The sequence below is a fragment of the Danio rerio genome, chromosome 21 (assembly GCF_049306965.1).
Source record: "Danio rerio strain Tuebingen ecotype United States chromosome 21, GRCz12tu, whole genome shotgun sequence".
Lineage (NCBI taxonomy): Eukaryota > Metazoa > Chordata > Actinopteri > Cypriniformes > Danionidae > Danio > Danio rerio.
This window is the reverse complement of record NC_133196.1, coordinates 12,722,279-12,738,145: the sequence shown is the minus strand read 5'-3', so window position 1 is coordinate 12,738,145 and position 15,867 is coordinate 12,722,279. Positions and strand designations below refer to the sequence as shown.

Genomic DNA, 15,867 nt, shown 5'->3' with positions numbered 1-15,867 from the left:
TATTTGATCGGAATTAGCATGCATGAGTTCTAAACAATATTAACACCATCTAATTCACTGTGAACAATATTGTACTTTGATAGTCATTGGCTGCTAATATGATTTCCCTATTTAGAATAAGCAAAGAATACTTTTCTGAATTTATATTATTAAGGAGAATGTCTAAATATCTGAACAGAAAACCAACTTTACCTCTATGCACACTGATGGTGGATGAGGAGATTCCCCCAAAAACATGTAACGCTTTGAGTGTGCATAAAAGTGCCATATAAATGTAAGGAATTATTATTATTATTAAATGTTTCTTAAGTAACAAATCAGATTATCAAATACACATGATACACGAAGGTATGATCATATGGCACTGAAGACTGAAAACTTTGCCATTATAGGATAAAAATGACATTAAAAAACAGGTTATTTTAATTTGTTTTACATGTATTTTTAAAGGCAACATTATTGCAGAATGCTATTTACTTTATTAATAATAATACAATTTATTCTGTAAATTTAAGTTCATAAATTAAATGAGACCCTGGAGCACTTAGTATTTTATTTTGACAGTAGCCAAAAATATCATTGTATGGTTTTAAATTACAATTTTTTTCATTTTTGCCACAAATTATTAGAATATTAAGTAAAGATCAAGTTTGATGAAGATATCGTGGATACTAGAATCTTCTTTCAGTTCCACAGTCTAGGCTGAAACATAGAGGGGACAGAGCTTTCTCTGTGGCAGGTCCTCGCTTGTGGAACACCTTCCCCCTTAGGATTAGAATGGCTCCATCATTATCCATTTTAAAATCACTTCTTAAAACCTACCTTTTAGCTTGGCTTTTTAAGATTATTTTAATAGTTCATTCTACCGCTAATTTTATTTATTTTTTTTACATTTTTACAGATTTCTCTCTTGCTTAATTTCTATGTTTTTATATTCTTTTTATTTTTTTTACCTTGTCTTATGTACAGCACTTTGGTCAGTCTTGTGACTTCTTTTAAATGTGCTTTATAAATAAATGAACTTGAACTGTAAATATATCAACATATTAATATATTATTAATATTTATTTAGATATTCATTTTCTTTATTATGGAAAAAAACTCACCTATAATAATGTTTATATTGTGTAATGAAAACAAATAAGAAATTATATATCGTTTAAACGGCTTATTCTAATTCTAATAACAACTAATTACTGTACAGTAACTTAATCAGACACATTTGACAGCCCAAGCACTGTCTCTGCCTTCGTTTCACTGGATGTAGACTCACTTTAGACACTCCTTGTTCTCCTCCAATGCTGTCCAGCATTCTGTTCACATTGTTGACCACCGCTGGATATTCAACACACACTAGATTAGTGTCAGAAAGAGCTAATGTTGCTGTATTTCCCAACACAACAGCTTCATCTCTGCTTTCTCCAGTATTTCTCGCTTCTGTGTCTGATGAGACCGCCTCGCTTGTAATCACAGAATCCATTTTCGTTTGACGCTTATGCATGAGGTAAAAACATCTTTATAATTGAGTATTTTTATGACTGAATGCTTTAGTAAACAGCGTGTAGACAAACATGTTCTCTTGTTAAAATCATCCGGGTGGAACTTAAAGTTCTTGGACAAAATTTTAGTTCCGGGATGGCAGTGCGCATGCGCAGTAACAACATCAAGCATGGAGGACGTGGACCGCTGAGTAGTTGACCATAAAATCATCATAAACTTCAACTCAAAGTAAGTTCGTGATTGTTTCATGAGTATTTAAACTCATAGTGAGGTTATAAAACGCAATGTGTGGGTAAAAATACGATCAGCGTGTGAGGTTAATGGGTATTGCTGGACAGGACACTCAATGGCAACACGAAGAGAAAACATTAACGTTACAATGAGTTAACTTAATGAAATCGTTACAGACATGCTGTAAACATGTATGAATTGGTCACTTTTTAAGTTTGTTTATGTTGTATACGTAAATGTATGAGCTATTACATTTAATCGAACAGGGAAAAAGACTTTTTGACTAACCACATCTGTCAAATATGTTTGACAATGTGAACTTACACTGATTCATTATGCACTGTAAAATAATGTCGTATTACTGTGTATAATATTAAAAATGTGGTCGAGGTAAAATTGGTTTTATATTCGGACATTCGTTTATTTTTGAACTGTGACAACTTGTGACTGACCTATATTGCTTACCAAGCTACTTTGAATATTCTAAAATATAGTCTAAAATATCATGTAAGTGAGCAATTCCAGCGTTATGGATGTGGCATTTGCAGTAAAAACTTAAAACATAAATTCGCATAGAAAGTATATGTTGACATTATATTGAAGCATCTGTTTAAATTTTCCAGAACAACTGACCACAGGGTTAGCGATGGGATCAGAAAAAATATCAATCTGTAAACATGTTTTGTACTTTATATGATGAAAAAAAACATGAGTTATGGATGTGACAAAGAAAGTCTGTGAGTTTAAGTATGCAACATACTTTGTAGAAATTCTGTGAATTAATCTGCACAACCCAAAATTAATAATGCTAATCAAAAAGATAAGAGTTGGCTCCTTATAAAACAAAAATAATTGGTTTTATTTAATTTAATATTTTCACATTTATGGGGAAAAAGTGTCATTATGGATGTGACATCTCTCTGTTATGGATGCGACAGATGTGAAAGTGACTTTGGTAAATCAAATAGAATAGTTTGAAAACATTGACAGATGCATTTTTGAGTATTTTTAAAGTACTGTAAAATACTTGCTTACACACACACACACACACACACACACACACACACACACACACACACACACACACACACACACACACACACACACACACACACAAAAACAGAAATGGTTTTTGTATTTGGGTGAAAATGTTTTATTTTTTTCATGGCAAGGTTTACATGTGCATAGAATTGCTGAAGTATGACTTCAAAACAACATTAGCACTATTTAATTGACTGTGAACAATGCTGTATTTTGATAGTCATTGGGAGAAAGTCTGAATGTGCAAATATAAAACCAACCTTACCTTAATATAAAACCAACTTTACCTTATCATCCTAGAAAATATATTATTTGTAATCTCTATTTATTATATTCATTTATTCTATTTTTTATTTTTATAAAACTATTTATTTATGTTTATTTTAAACTATGTATTAATAAAATCTGGTCTTGATTGAATGACTGAATGAATTTTGAGCATTATTTAACTTATTTTTGTCATTTCATTTTCACAAATATTATTTAAATCATCAAAGTAGATATTTTACTTGCATTGCATATGTTTTCTACGTATAAAAATTTGTATTTGTAATTTATAGATTTCTCTAAGCAGGGAAAGATGATGCGCAGGTCCAGAATCAGTGTTCGGCCAAATGTAAAGCCCACAGGCCGAGCTCCGACAGCTTCTCGAGAAGCATCTGCGGAGAATGCTCAGGCTTTCCAGAGTCCCGCTGACTCTGCTCCATCTGAGGGTTCAGAGGTCACAGCTGAAAAACTGAATACTGACCCGTCTATAGCAGCGCCGGAACAAACCAACGAGGACGCATCTCAGAGCAGCAGCCCTAGTGACCAGTTGGAGGACACTAGACGTGGAGAGTGAGTCTCACACCTTTACACTAATAAATATGATGTTGTAATTAATACATTTGTGAAATGTATTTATTAATTTATGTAAAAAGGAAATTTGTCACAACACTGTTACATGCAGCGAAACTGGACCCCTCTAACCATACTTAATTATAGATTTTAGGGGAAGACAGCTCAGTCGAGAGGTAGCATAGTAAAAATAGGAAATAAGATACATTGGGACAAAAGGAGGCCCCAGACAGTGCCAAACTCTCCTGAAAGTAAGGCAGTGTGAGATCAGGGGGGAAAAAGCCCCAGCAACAAACACATAAACATGACATAACATTGCAACAGGGGAGGTACAATACCGGTCAAAAGTTTGGGGTCAGTTTTTTTATTTGTTTTATTACTGTTACCATAAATAATAGTAATAATCATCATTAATATTAGAGTTATTTATGAAGGATCATTTGACTCCGAAGACTGGAGTAATGAAGATGAAAATTCATCATTAAAATCATTGGAATAAAGGATAACATTAAATTGTAAACAACTTTTAAACAGTTATTTTATAGTGCAATAAAATTTCACAATTTTACAATTTGCACTGTATTTCTGGTTTAATAAATGCAGCCTTGGTGAGCAGGATAAGCTTATTTTAAAACATTTAAAAATCCTACTGACCCCAAACTTTTGACCGGTAGTGTAGGTAACAGCCATCTGGTCCTGCAGCTAGAAAGCTGGTTGCCTACCCACACCAGGGGATTTGTAGCTGCATATGTGTTTGATTTTGCTTTTCTTATTTTTCTAACAAGCTAAAAAATATACCTGTGGAATAAGATTATTTTTATTTTTACCACTGGCAGATTATTTTGCCTATATTAAGAAAAAACTCACTTAATTTTGACTTTTCATTTCTGAAAACCAATTTTTTTACGTGTCTAGATAATCCTTCTTTCTTGAAGAATTTTTGGACATTTGTAATAAAAATGAGACAAAAACTGTTTCTTTGGTTTAATTATAGTTTAAATTATTCTTTACAAAATACATTTTGCCCATCCAATGACTAATTCTTTGCTTCACAATAGGGATGCATCATCTAAAAGTTCAAATGCCCTGGATTCAGTAAGCACCTCTGTGACATCAGGCCCACAGAGGAGGAAACGCTTCACAGCTTTACCCAACCTGGCCAAACCACGAGCCTCCCAAGTCTCCGCTAAGACTCCGAAATCCCCAATAAAATCTCCTGTAAAACCAGTGACACCTATTGAGCCTGAAAAATCAACCACCAATGCAGACATACCTGCGCCTGTCCACAATCCCAGGGTTCCTGCAAGACGGAGACCTTCAGGAGGAAGCAGACCAGCCAAAAGTCAACTCATTCCTCCAGAATCACTGCAGAAGGATGGAGAGAGCCAAAAAAATGGGGGATTACTAGAAGTTGTTGTGCCGTTGACCGTCCAGGAAGGGGGCGTTGGGACGATTTCTCCACCTGATACTGTTTCGGATGTAAATGAAAACCGTCCGACTCCTCCTACTGTGGAAGAGATGGTTGTTCAACAGGAGAGTGATTCTGGAGCACCACCTGACCAAAGCCAAACTGATCTGTTGAAAGAGAAACTTAAAAAACTGAAATCAACATCAAAGATCATCAAATCCTTGACTGCTGTGAACGACCCTGCAGACATGATTCGATTAGCGCAGGCTCGGAAACTTCGGGAGCTTCTGAAAAAAGAAATGGTCAAAGACAAGGTGTGTATGAGTTTTGCTTTAGCCTGATTTTTATCTTTAAAAAAATCTTGCTTTTTCGTTTTTCGGATGGTACACCCGAAGATGAAGTCATTATTTACTCACCCTACACTTACTGTTTCAAATCAGTTTTAAGTTTTTTTTCTTCTTCTGTTGAACCCAAAAAAAGAGAGAGGGTGCTCGCTGCAGAGCCATTTGAGCAGAGCTGAGCTCCAGCGAGGGGGAGCATGAGCTCTCGCTCTGCCTCCTGTAAGCTGTTTTAATGCGTACACCAACCCCACCCCTAACCCTACCCCAGTGACATCACTCGTAGAAGAAGTGCAAAAAAGGTGGAGCTCAAGCTCAAGCTCCCCCTCGCTGGAGCTCAGCTCGCCCAAATGGCTCTGCAGCGAGCACCACTTGAAAAAAGAAGATATTTTAACGAATGTTGCGGGGAAAAATAGCCATGGACTAACATTTTTGGTGTCTACTATGGTTGCTTGAAGATTCTTCTGAATATCTTGTTTTGTGTTTTAAAATAAAATCATACAGGTTTAGAACCACTTGGGTGTGAGTAAATGTTGAGGTAAAGTTCATTTTTGGGTGTACTATCAGGGCTCAACAATAAGGACTGCCCGGTGGCCCGGGGCCAGCGTGAAAGACACTCGGGACAGTAGACAGGATTGTTACTGGCCCCTATCGGCCAGTAACGATGAGAATGGTTTTTTTTGTAACCTGGTAACAACCAGTACAGTGAAAAGATGGCAACATGGTGGCAAAATTAAACAATGAGGCTAAAAGAAAACGTCTGTTTCTAAAGGCTTAGAGGCAGACCATTACATGGGTACAAAATTAAGAAACTGAAAAAAAGAACAAAAAAAAAACAGTTGTCAGTTTGGCAAGCCATTTTTATAAAAAGTTATTTAGAATTGCATTAAAACCAGCACATTTTTCATACTGCTCTTTCATTTGCATAAAATCTTGAATTTTGCTCATTATACATTTATTAACATATTTAAAATGTTTAAATTCTAGATTCACAGGCATAATTTTGCCACTAATTTAGAATATGTGGCTAAGAAATAGCTATTAACTTTTTAGTTTTTTTGGTGGGGCTAGTGAAAATTTTGACAGGGCAAGTAAAAATCTCAAGCATTGGCCCGATCGGACCCGCATAAAAAATCATTAGCGTTGAACCCTGACTATTCATTTAACCCTACTGAAGTCATTTACAGTGATAAAATATGGATTCTCAAGCAAATCGTAGACTACTGTAAGTGTTAAAATCATTTTTACATCTAAACAATTTGATTTATTTCTTTGTTAAAAAAATTATACTTCTTGTTCAGTGCTAGTTTCCGAAAGGTTTTTTTTTTCATACATGATTCTGGTTGACATCATTAAATCTGGAACTCCTTATATGGCCACCTCTAATGGTAGAGCACGCAATAGCAAGCACAAGAACTTGTCCACCAACGCAGTACATGCTAGATAAGGAGGTCAATACAGAACTGCATGGGACTTGCTGGAGAATGACTTCAAAGAACTGTATTTTTCATTGTATATCACAGATCTCAAGCATTTGACTCAGTGTTTGGCTTTTCCCAAAGAAAATCACAAAGCTTTCTCTTATAAGTATTCCAAAAACTGAAGAATTATTTGAGAAAATATACATGCAGTAATAAACTGTAGTTGCGCAAGATTAATATGAGATTGGGAAAAATGAGCATGATAAGCTCTCTTTAAAACATTGGTATTGGGATGCCTAAAAATGAATATCTAACTGTTACCAGTTGTTTACAAACAAATACAAATCGAGTTTTACTGAAACTTTACTGAACTTTGTCCAAACACTGCCATCTAGTTTTAAAATCCATAATGCAAACTAAAATTTGCCAAAGAGTTAATAATACTATGGAATAATATATAACATCTATAACATTTTTGAGGCTGCATTTGTTTGAGAAAAAAACAACAACTGTGAAATATTATCACTATTTAAAAGTTGTTTTTAAGTTTAATATATTTAATTGTTTATTCATTTATGTGATGCCACTAGGCATGGACAGGTATAAGATTCTGAAGGTGGGATAACCTTAGATAAAAATATTAAGGTTTTGCGATATTGTGATTACTGCTCTAAAATATATTATTTTTAAATGTCTGAGTAAAAATGAAAAACTTTTCCCCTTTATAAACAATATATTTTATTTTTTTGTAAGATTTATAATATTTTGGAGCAGTAAACACGTCAGGTTAAATAATTCATATGTATCATTGACCTGCTGTCTTTATTAGTTTCAAAAACACAGATTTCTTTCCAATTTAAAACAGCATCTTTTGATATTTTTCTGCTGGAGAGATACTGCTGTCCTAAAAAACCAAAAAAAAAAAAAAAAACAAATTTAATAAAAAATCTTACACATACCTTAGGAACGGTATTACAGAAAATTTTGGTGGCTTTGAAATCTTGACTTTTCCAAACCTTTATATACCTTGAAAACGGTTATTGTCCCATTCCTTGCAGGCACTTGTGTATTTTCAGCTTACTCCAGTCTTCATTGTTGCATTCTTTTTTAGAAACCCTAATATGTGGATTTAGTGCATAACATTTATTATTACTGTTTAAAACATTTTTAGTAATGTTTAATATTTTGTGGAGTGCTTGAGCATTTAAATTAGGATTTATTAATGAATATAACGATCAAAAGAAGAAGATCTATTCATTTATCTGTGATTTAATTTAAGAAAATAAACCCCAAACTTTAAAATTGTAGTTTTTATTTTAATATATATGAATTGAAACTCCAATAAAAATCCAATCATACTTTGTTGCCTACTTACATAAAGTTTTGTGCTGCGCTTCTTTCTGAATGATTTTAATGCGCTAAACTTAAGCTATCCTCTTCTACTGGTATCTAGGAAGACAAGAGGAAGCTCAAGATGGGACTTAAAGAACGCAAAGCACCTAAAGATCACACCAAAATGACCATGAGAGACCTGATCTATTACCTGCCCGTCTCCAACCCAATGAAGTATGGGCCTTTCTTGACTCCTCTGTTTGTTTTACAAGTGCTTGTGATATTGGATTTGTGATGCCTGACTTTATTGACTTTTGGTAGTTTCCTATGGATTATATTAGATACTGTCTTGTTTTTGTACAGGTCTTTTACAGAAGAGGAGCAGAAAGCATCAGAGACAGTATTAGATGACTCTCCTACACCAATGTAAGCTTGAATATTTATACAAAGTTATTTTAATGTCATCCGTTGTTGGTTAATAGTTTGAATTTGTTTTTTATTTTGATCTTTTCTGTCCTCATTTGACATTTTTAGTCTTCTTGTGTGCCATTTATTTATTTAAATGTCTATAGTTTTTAATAAATGCGATTTTTCTTTTTTTTTTCTTGGTTTTAGTAATATTTGTTTAAAGTTTTAAATACCGAATGAGAATGAAAAATAGTTCTCTGATAACTAGTTTTTTTCAGAATAGTTTTAACACACACTTTTTATTTATTTATGTATTATCGTTTTTTAAATGCCTTTTTTTTTGTATCAGCTTAATTTTTTTATGAACAAAATTCTTTTAGATTATTGGTTTTGGGTTTAGTTAAAGGGATAACATTTGATTGTTTTATTTACTCCCAGGCTGAGCAAGAATATAGGTGACTTTCTTTCTTTTCTTTCAAACATATTTTTTAGCAGAACATTTTTAACTTGGTGATTCATAACAATTTAAGCGATTGACTACTTTTTAGAGTAAAAAAACTAACAAATCATATGCAGGTGATAGGAAATTAATACCTGTGGCTCCTGATGATACATTGAGGTCTTACATTTACATTTACATTTAGTCTTTTAGCAGACGCTTTTATCCAAAGCGACTTACAAATGAGGACAAGGAAGCAATTTACACAACCAAGAGCAACAATGAATAAGTGCTATAAGCAAGTTTCAGGTCTGTAAAGTCTAAGAAGGGAAGTATTAGTAGTATTAGTATTATTTATTTATATATAATAATATATATTTATATATATTTATATATATTTATTATATTATTATTATTAGTCTTATAAAGCGAAGCACTCAGTATTAGATGACTCTGAATATTTATATAAGATTATTTTTAATACCATTGAGGTTGTTATTGTGGATTAATTAAGTTTGAATTATCTCGTGTGCAGTTTACTGATATAAATGTCTATTGTTTTTAATAATTGTAATGGTTTTTTGTTTTGTTTTACAATACCATACTCAGTACTAAGTTACACAGAATAAGAAAATTGCACACTGTCTTTTTTTCTTATTTTCCCACTGTCCCCTCAAAATAAAATAAAATAAAATAAATCTGCATTTAATAATTAAAAACAAGCACATCAAAATAAAAAAAACTGAAGCCAGGTTACCAATGAATGAGTAAATAAGAGTAATAAAAGAAAAGAAAGAAATGAAAAAATCCCTTTAGGGAGTCAGTCTTCCCTCTTTCCAGTAGTTTACTGTGTTAAATGATTTAAAAATATACTGTATAGTTTTTACCCCAAATGAAAATGAGAGGTATTAAAATATTTCTTTTGTAACCAGCAATAACAAAATAGTATTAAGTAGGTGTGTGTGGTTTCTGTACTACTGTGCCATGAGCTAGCGCTGACTTATTAGCGGAAACACATCAGTAGGATATTATAGTATCCATTTGTGTTCCTATTTGAGTAAATATTTATATAATATGTGGCGCTATAATTGTTGAGATATTCTAAAATCCCTCATCACTCAATAAGAAAAAAGATACTTTTACTTAAGGATCGATCCTTTTGATACATTACCGGTATCGAAAATACAGATACTTCATGATCGATCCGCCCATTCTAATTATAAATGATCTTCAGTTTTCATTCAGAGACTGATTTACTGCATAAGACCTTAATGTATCATCAAGAGAAGTTCTATTTAATGCGCAGGTTTTCATCTGTCACGAAAAGCAAAAACAAGTAATGTGTTAAACATCTTGTTTGTCTTCAGTTCTTCCAATACTCCAGATCCTCCAGCCGTTGAGGAGCCGGTGGTAGAAGATGCTGATCCCGAGGAAGATGAAGAGAGAACAGAAGAAGCTCAGGAGGAGGATAAAGAGCCTCTGCTGGTGCCCAGAGTGAAGGTGGCTGAGGATGGATCTCTGATTATTGACGAGGAGAGGTCAGTAGTGCTTTGTTTATCCTCATTTGATGCTCAGAAATGTAGTGCAGACAGTTGAAGTCATAATTATTAGCCCTCCTGTGATTCTTTTTAAAATATTTCCCAAATGATGTTTAACAGAGCATAGCATTTTTCACAGTATTTCCTATAATGTTTTTTATTCTGAAGAAAACAAAATATTTCGAGAATTAGAATAAAAGCAGTATTTTTTTTAAAAAACCATTTAAGGTCAATATTATTAGCCCTCTTAAGCAATTTTTATTTTTAATTTTCTTCTGAACAAACCACTGTTATACAATGACTTTCCCAATTAGCCTAACTTGCCCAGTGCTTCCCACAGGTTTAAAATATACTTGCGGTTGTGCCGGATTAAAGCACACCTTTAACCCACAGCAACATAAAAACTGTATGCAACAAATATTTTTATTATTATCTGTTTTAAACTTTTTCTTTTCAATGTGTTAAAATAAAATTTCTCTTTTATGCTATTCAGGAGCCATGTGCACCCACTGACAAGTAAAATCTGCTCCTCTCTATCTCTCATTCAAATTCAGGTTGCTTTATTGGCATGCCATTTTGTACAGTATTGCTAAAGCATTTTAGATGTATAAAATATGTAATATATCGACATCAAATGAGTAAAATATACAGCAAATAAGGGAAAAATGACAGGAAAAAAAGGAAGAAAAACATACAAGATATCATAAAAATATAACAATTTTAAGACTAAAATGTATTTAATTAAGACAAATGAGTTAATAACCCATTACTAATGGTGTACAAATATTCTGCAGGCAATTTAGATGTGATTTCACCCATTCTGAATATTTAGTAAAGGTTTTCTGAGTCATTTAGAATAAAGAATTAATTATTTAATGTCACTCTTGCGGATGTGCGCAAAAAAATAATGGCAGCTTAGAAAACAAACGAAAAATTAAATCCCGGATATTTTAGTACATTTAGAAATGCCGGCCGGACGCAAAAAAGTTTTGTGTGTCTGCCGAGCTCGTGAATGTTGACAGTTCTCGAACACACAGAATGAGCAGTATGAAACGGGTAAAGGAGAGAAGATTTTCCACTGCTTAATCTCTCGCTGATGTTTGTTTATATCGGGTGGAAACACAAAAAAGTGTAAAAAGGATGATAATAACAGTAAAAAATACTGAGATCAAATCAGCTAGTTAAGCCTTTAAATTGCACTTTAAGCAGAATTTAGTGTCTTAAAAAATATCTAGTAAAAATGTTGTACTCACAATGGAAAAGATATAAGAATGCAGTTATTAGAAATAAGTTATTAAAACTATGATGTCTAGAAATGTGTTTAAAAAATCAGCTTTCCGTTAAACAGAAATTAGGAAAAAAATAAACAGGGGGGCTAAAAATTCAGGAGGGCTAATAATTCTGACTTCAACTGTACATGTATATTGTTATTAGGATGTGAGATGAATTGTATCATGCTATGAGATTTTTGTTATTTTGCTCAGAACTTATAATGCAAAATTCTTCTTGAATTCTGTTGTGTAGTTTAACAGTGCAGGTATTGAGAGCTAATGGGCCCAATCCAGCAGAAGACAGAGATCCTATATTTGAGCGTGGCTCCACCACCACCTACTCCAGCTTTAGGAAAGGCACCTACACCAAACCATGGTCCAACGGAGGTCAGAAGTCAAACACAAAATACCTCTTAATCCAAAGTGTCATATGTTTAATTTATTTTGTCTGTGTTTTAGAAACTGAGATGTTTTTCCTGGCCATCAGCATGGTTGGGACTGATTTCTCCATGATCGGCCAACTCTTTCCACACCGAGGTCGATTGGAGATCAAGGTGATCACCATATCTTTGTGTTTCCTGCTCTAAACAGTGGATTGTTGAAAAATGTGGAGATTAGGAAAAGTGCTCACCAAGGTTCATTTAATAATTAAATTAAAAACATTTATATTGTGCAATATTCTTTGAGCAAAACTATATATGTCACTATGGACCACAAAACCAGTCAGTTTAATTAGAAAAATTGAAATAGTGAGAAAATAACCTTTAAAAATGTCCTAATAAAGTTCTTATAAATGCCTAGTACTAAATCAAATGATAGTTTTTATATATTTACAGTAGGAAATTTACACATTTTTTCATGGAACATATTCTTCACTTTATATCCTAATGATTTTTGGCATAAAATATAAATCATACATTTTTGGGTATTGCCAAAAAATTACCCATGCAACATGAAGCCTTGATCACACTTGCACGTTTGACCCATAGACTTCCATTCACGCACACACAAATATGACAAACTGCAAGGTCGTGCAGCAAGTTTTGCAGTTTGCTGCGTTGCAAAGTTCAAACTTGGTTAACTCTGACCTGTGAAATTGCATCCTGTTACTGGGTGAGACCAACCGAAGATCACAACAGAAATTTAAAATATGAACCAGTCAATCACTTGCTTTTTTTTAAATGTCTAATCAACTTGTTTGATCCTACACCTTTTTGCAGTGGCGTACCACAGAATTGTGCATGCTCAAACTCTAGTTTGACCACGGCATAAGACTTATTTTAAACATGTTAGCATATTATTAAAAAAATGAAAGCTAATTTTTATAAGCAGCTGTTACTCCAGTGTCTTGTACTAATAAATTGTTTTTTAATCGCTCTTAAAAAACATTTCTTATTAATATTGATGTTAAAAACGGTTGTGCTGCCTGCAAGCTTTTTTGTCATTGCTGATTGTCACTGTTTAATGTTTGTTGGTTACAAGTGAAGATGCTGACTATTGTCTAATATCTCCAAATCTGTAAATAAATCATTTGTGCATAAAATACAGCACAGGCTTATTTTCAGAGGTCTTAATCCATATAATTCTGTTCTCTTATTTCCCCAGAACAAGTTCAAGAAAGAGGAGAAAAATAATGCATGGAGAATAGATAAAGCTTTCAGTAAGTCAATGTTTTTAGCAATGTGCAAACAATATATAGTTGAAGACAAAATGACTAGCTCTCCTGTGAAATTTTGATGAGCTTTTCAATGATCTCTGTTCAACACATTTTTATACATAACAGTTTTAATAACTCATTTCTAATAACTAATTTCTTTTGTCTTAGTCGTTATGACAGTACATAATATGTTACTAGTTATTTTGCAAGATACTATTATTCACCTTAAAGTGCAATTCAGTTCAATGCATCTTTATTTGTATAGCGCTTTTACTACGTAGATTGTGTCAAAGCAGCTTCACATAGAAGATTAAAGTAAATTGAAACAGTGTCAGTCCAGTTTTCAGTGTTGAAGTTCATTTCGATTTAGTGTGGTTTGATTACAATTATGGCCAAAATAATTATGTTTATAATTTTTCCTATTTTCGAGCAGCCCTAGTTTTTATGGGTAATAGTTTGTCATACCTCAAAAGTGCATATTAAGGACTGAATTGACAACAGTGTTGTTTCTGTAGCCAATTAAAAAGTTATTAAGGGAGCTAATATTTACCTTAAGACAATTTGAAAAATCTATTCCAGCCAAACTAAAAGAAATAAAAGTTCTTCTACATTACTAGAGAAATATTTTGAAAAGTATTTAAAAAGGGCCGTGGAATAGAAAACGTACATTACTAAATAGATGTGTGTGATATCGATCCATTTATTTTTACCGTTTATATTAGTACATTACAAGCAGTAACAATATTTTGTTAAGAATGGAGGTGTGTTTTTGTTTAGGTGCATTGGCTGGTTTAGGCCTGTGATGGATAAATATATTGAATGTTTTTGGATTCTCAAGACACCTTTTTTGTTTGTTTTTGTCATACTTCAATATTTCAGCTCACACATTAAAATTAAAATTACAGTATTATCTATTACACATGCCAAGCATTAAGATGCTTTTCACTTAGTAAATCTTAGTCTGTTTTCAGAGGAGAAGCGACGTTTGGATCTAGATTTCTTCAAAAAGTTAATGGAGCAGATTCTAAATGACGAGGAAGAGAAAAAGAACAAAAGCAAAGAGCATTTCAAGTTGGCAAAAGCAAAAAGGAAAGTGAGAGGTCAGTTTGTTTGTTTTTTTGGATTTTTTGTTGTTTGTTGAGTTTTTTTTGACAAGCTGTTATAAACACTTGAACTCTTTTTTTTTTTTTGTGATCAACTTTTTATTGTTTTCAGAGATTAACAAAATTACATCTTATGAGACAAATGTGTAATAGACACATTATTGTTAACTTGAGTTAAAAGAAGAACAGGAAAATGCATTTAAATAATAATAATAAATAAATAAACATATATATATATATATATATATATCTGATCCAGTGGCTAAAAGAAAGGGAATGGACTCTTCAGAGGATTCAGACAGTGATGTGGTGGCAGGAGAAAAGGAGAATGAAGATCTTTCAAATGATGGAGAAAGTGATGTCACTCCAAAGAGACGCAGGGGACGAGCAGCGAAAAATACAGACAGGGACATTAAGAGGATATATGAAGAGGGTATGCTTTTAATGTATTTTCTATTTTAAGGGGACCTATTATGCTTGTTTTTACAAGATGTAACATAAGTCTGTGATGTTTCCCCATAGTGTGTATGTGAAGTTTCAGCTTAAAGTACTCCACAAATAATGTTTTAGAACTCTTTGAAACTGACCCTTTTAGGCTTTGATCCTAATTGTGCTATTTTGGTGACTGTCGCTTTAAATTCAAATGACATTGTGCTCTTTTCAAAAGAGGGTAGAGCTACATATGCCTGTGTGTCAGCATAGTGGCAGATACAAAAACAAGACTAACGTCCTATGCTAATGAGGGAGAGATTGTCACTAATGAATGGGACTTTCCCCCTCTGAGGACACATACAAAGGGAGAATGTCAACCAAAGTGTTTCTGCAAAATGAATACATTTTTACCATTACAAGCTGGTTATATTCACATACTGTTGCCAAACAACTGTGTTTGAAGCCCTTATAAAAGTGATTTTTGCATAAAAAGTCACCAATTTTTGGTTAATATTTTGTATGCTGTTTTTTATTTTGTAATATAATTGTAATTTTTTTTATATTATTTATTGCTAATTTCAATTATTCAGTAGATAACCCTGAGGACTGTGAAAATGTTACTTCAGACACTCAGTCACCGGATGACAGGTAAGAAATTTTATATATATATATATATATATATATATATATATATATATATATATATATATATATATATATATATATCATTAAAAAGTTTAAAGATATCTCATGTGCATTTGTTTTTTTTTTTCAAATTAAAATGAAAACTAATATTCAGATGTTTTGTGTTAAGTCTTTTGTTTTGTCACCATTTTTGTGCTCAAAAATACAGTAAAATTATAGTATTAAAAAAATCATTCTATCATTCTCAATATGCTGATTTGCTGCTA

At 32.8% G+C, this 15,867-nt stretch overlaps 2 protein-coding genes across 47 annotated transcripts in view; one reads left to right on the top strand and one right to left on the bottom strand.

The window, feature by feature from the left end:
* gtf3c5 (general transcription factor IIIC, polypeptide 5) overlaps nucleotides 1–1,584 on the bottom strand; it is a 678,526-nt gene extending 676,942 nt beyond the window's left edge. For both annotated transcript variants that reach the window (XR_012397180.1, XM_688483.10), the window contains exon 1: nucleotides 1,274–1,584. Coding sequence is in view for 1 of the 2 variants with exons in the window: in XM_688483.10 (XP_693575.4) it covers nucleotides 1,274–1,501 (228 nt within the window). In the remaining variant the exon portion in view is untranslated. The remainder of the gene's footprint in view (nucleotides 1–1,273) is intronic.
* A 58-nt stretch (nucleotides 1,585–1,642) lies between these two features.
* The window catches only part of zgc:162472, a 37,573-nt gene continuing 23,348 nt past the window's right edge, over nucleotides 1,643–15,867 (top strand). For 8 of the 45 annotated variants that reach the window (XM_073934623.1, XM_073934622.1, XM_073934614.1 and 5 more), the window contains exons 1-12: nucleotides 1,646–1,728; nucleotides 3,333–3,609; nucleotides 4,668–5,331; nucleotides 8,230–8,342; nucleotides 8,472–8,534; nucleotides 10,323–10,493; nucleotides 12,018–12,151; nucleotides 12,224–12,318; nucleotides 13,370–13,424; nucleotides 14,393–14,521; nucleotides 14,784–14,957; nucleotides 15,547–15,604. In XM_073934623.1, the coding sequence (XP_073790724.1) occupies nucleotides 3,353–3,609; nucleotides 4,668–5,331; nucleotides 8,230–8,342; nucleotides 8,472–8,534; nucleotides 10,323–10,493; nucleotides 12,018–12,151; nucleotides 12,224–12,318; nucleotides 13,370–13,424; nucleotides 14,393–14,521; nucleotides 14,784–14,957; nucleotides 15,547–15,604 (1,913 nt within the window). In that variant the 5' untranslated portion in view covers nucleotides 1,646–1,728; nucleotides 3,333–3,352. Of the gene's footprint in view, nucleotides 1,729–3,332; nucleotides 3,610–4,667; nucleotides 5,332–8,229; nucleotides 8,343–8,471; nucleotides 8,535–10,322; nucleotides 10,494–12,017; nucleotides 12,152–12,223; nucleotides 12,319–13,369; nucleotides 13,425–14,392; nucleotides 14,522–14,783; nucleotides 14,958–15,546; nucleotides 15,605–15,867 lie in introns of all 45 variants that reach the window. The other 37 variants (XM_073934624.1, XM_073934620.1, XM_073934616.1 and 34 more) reach the window with 12 other exon arrangements.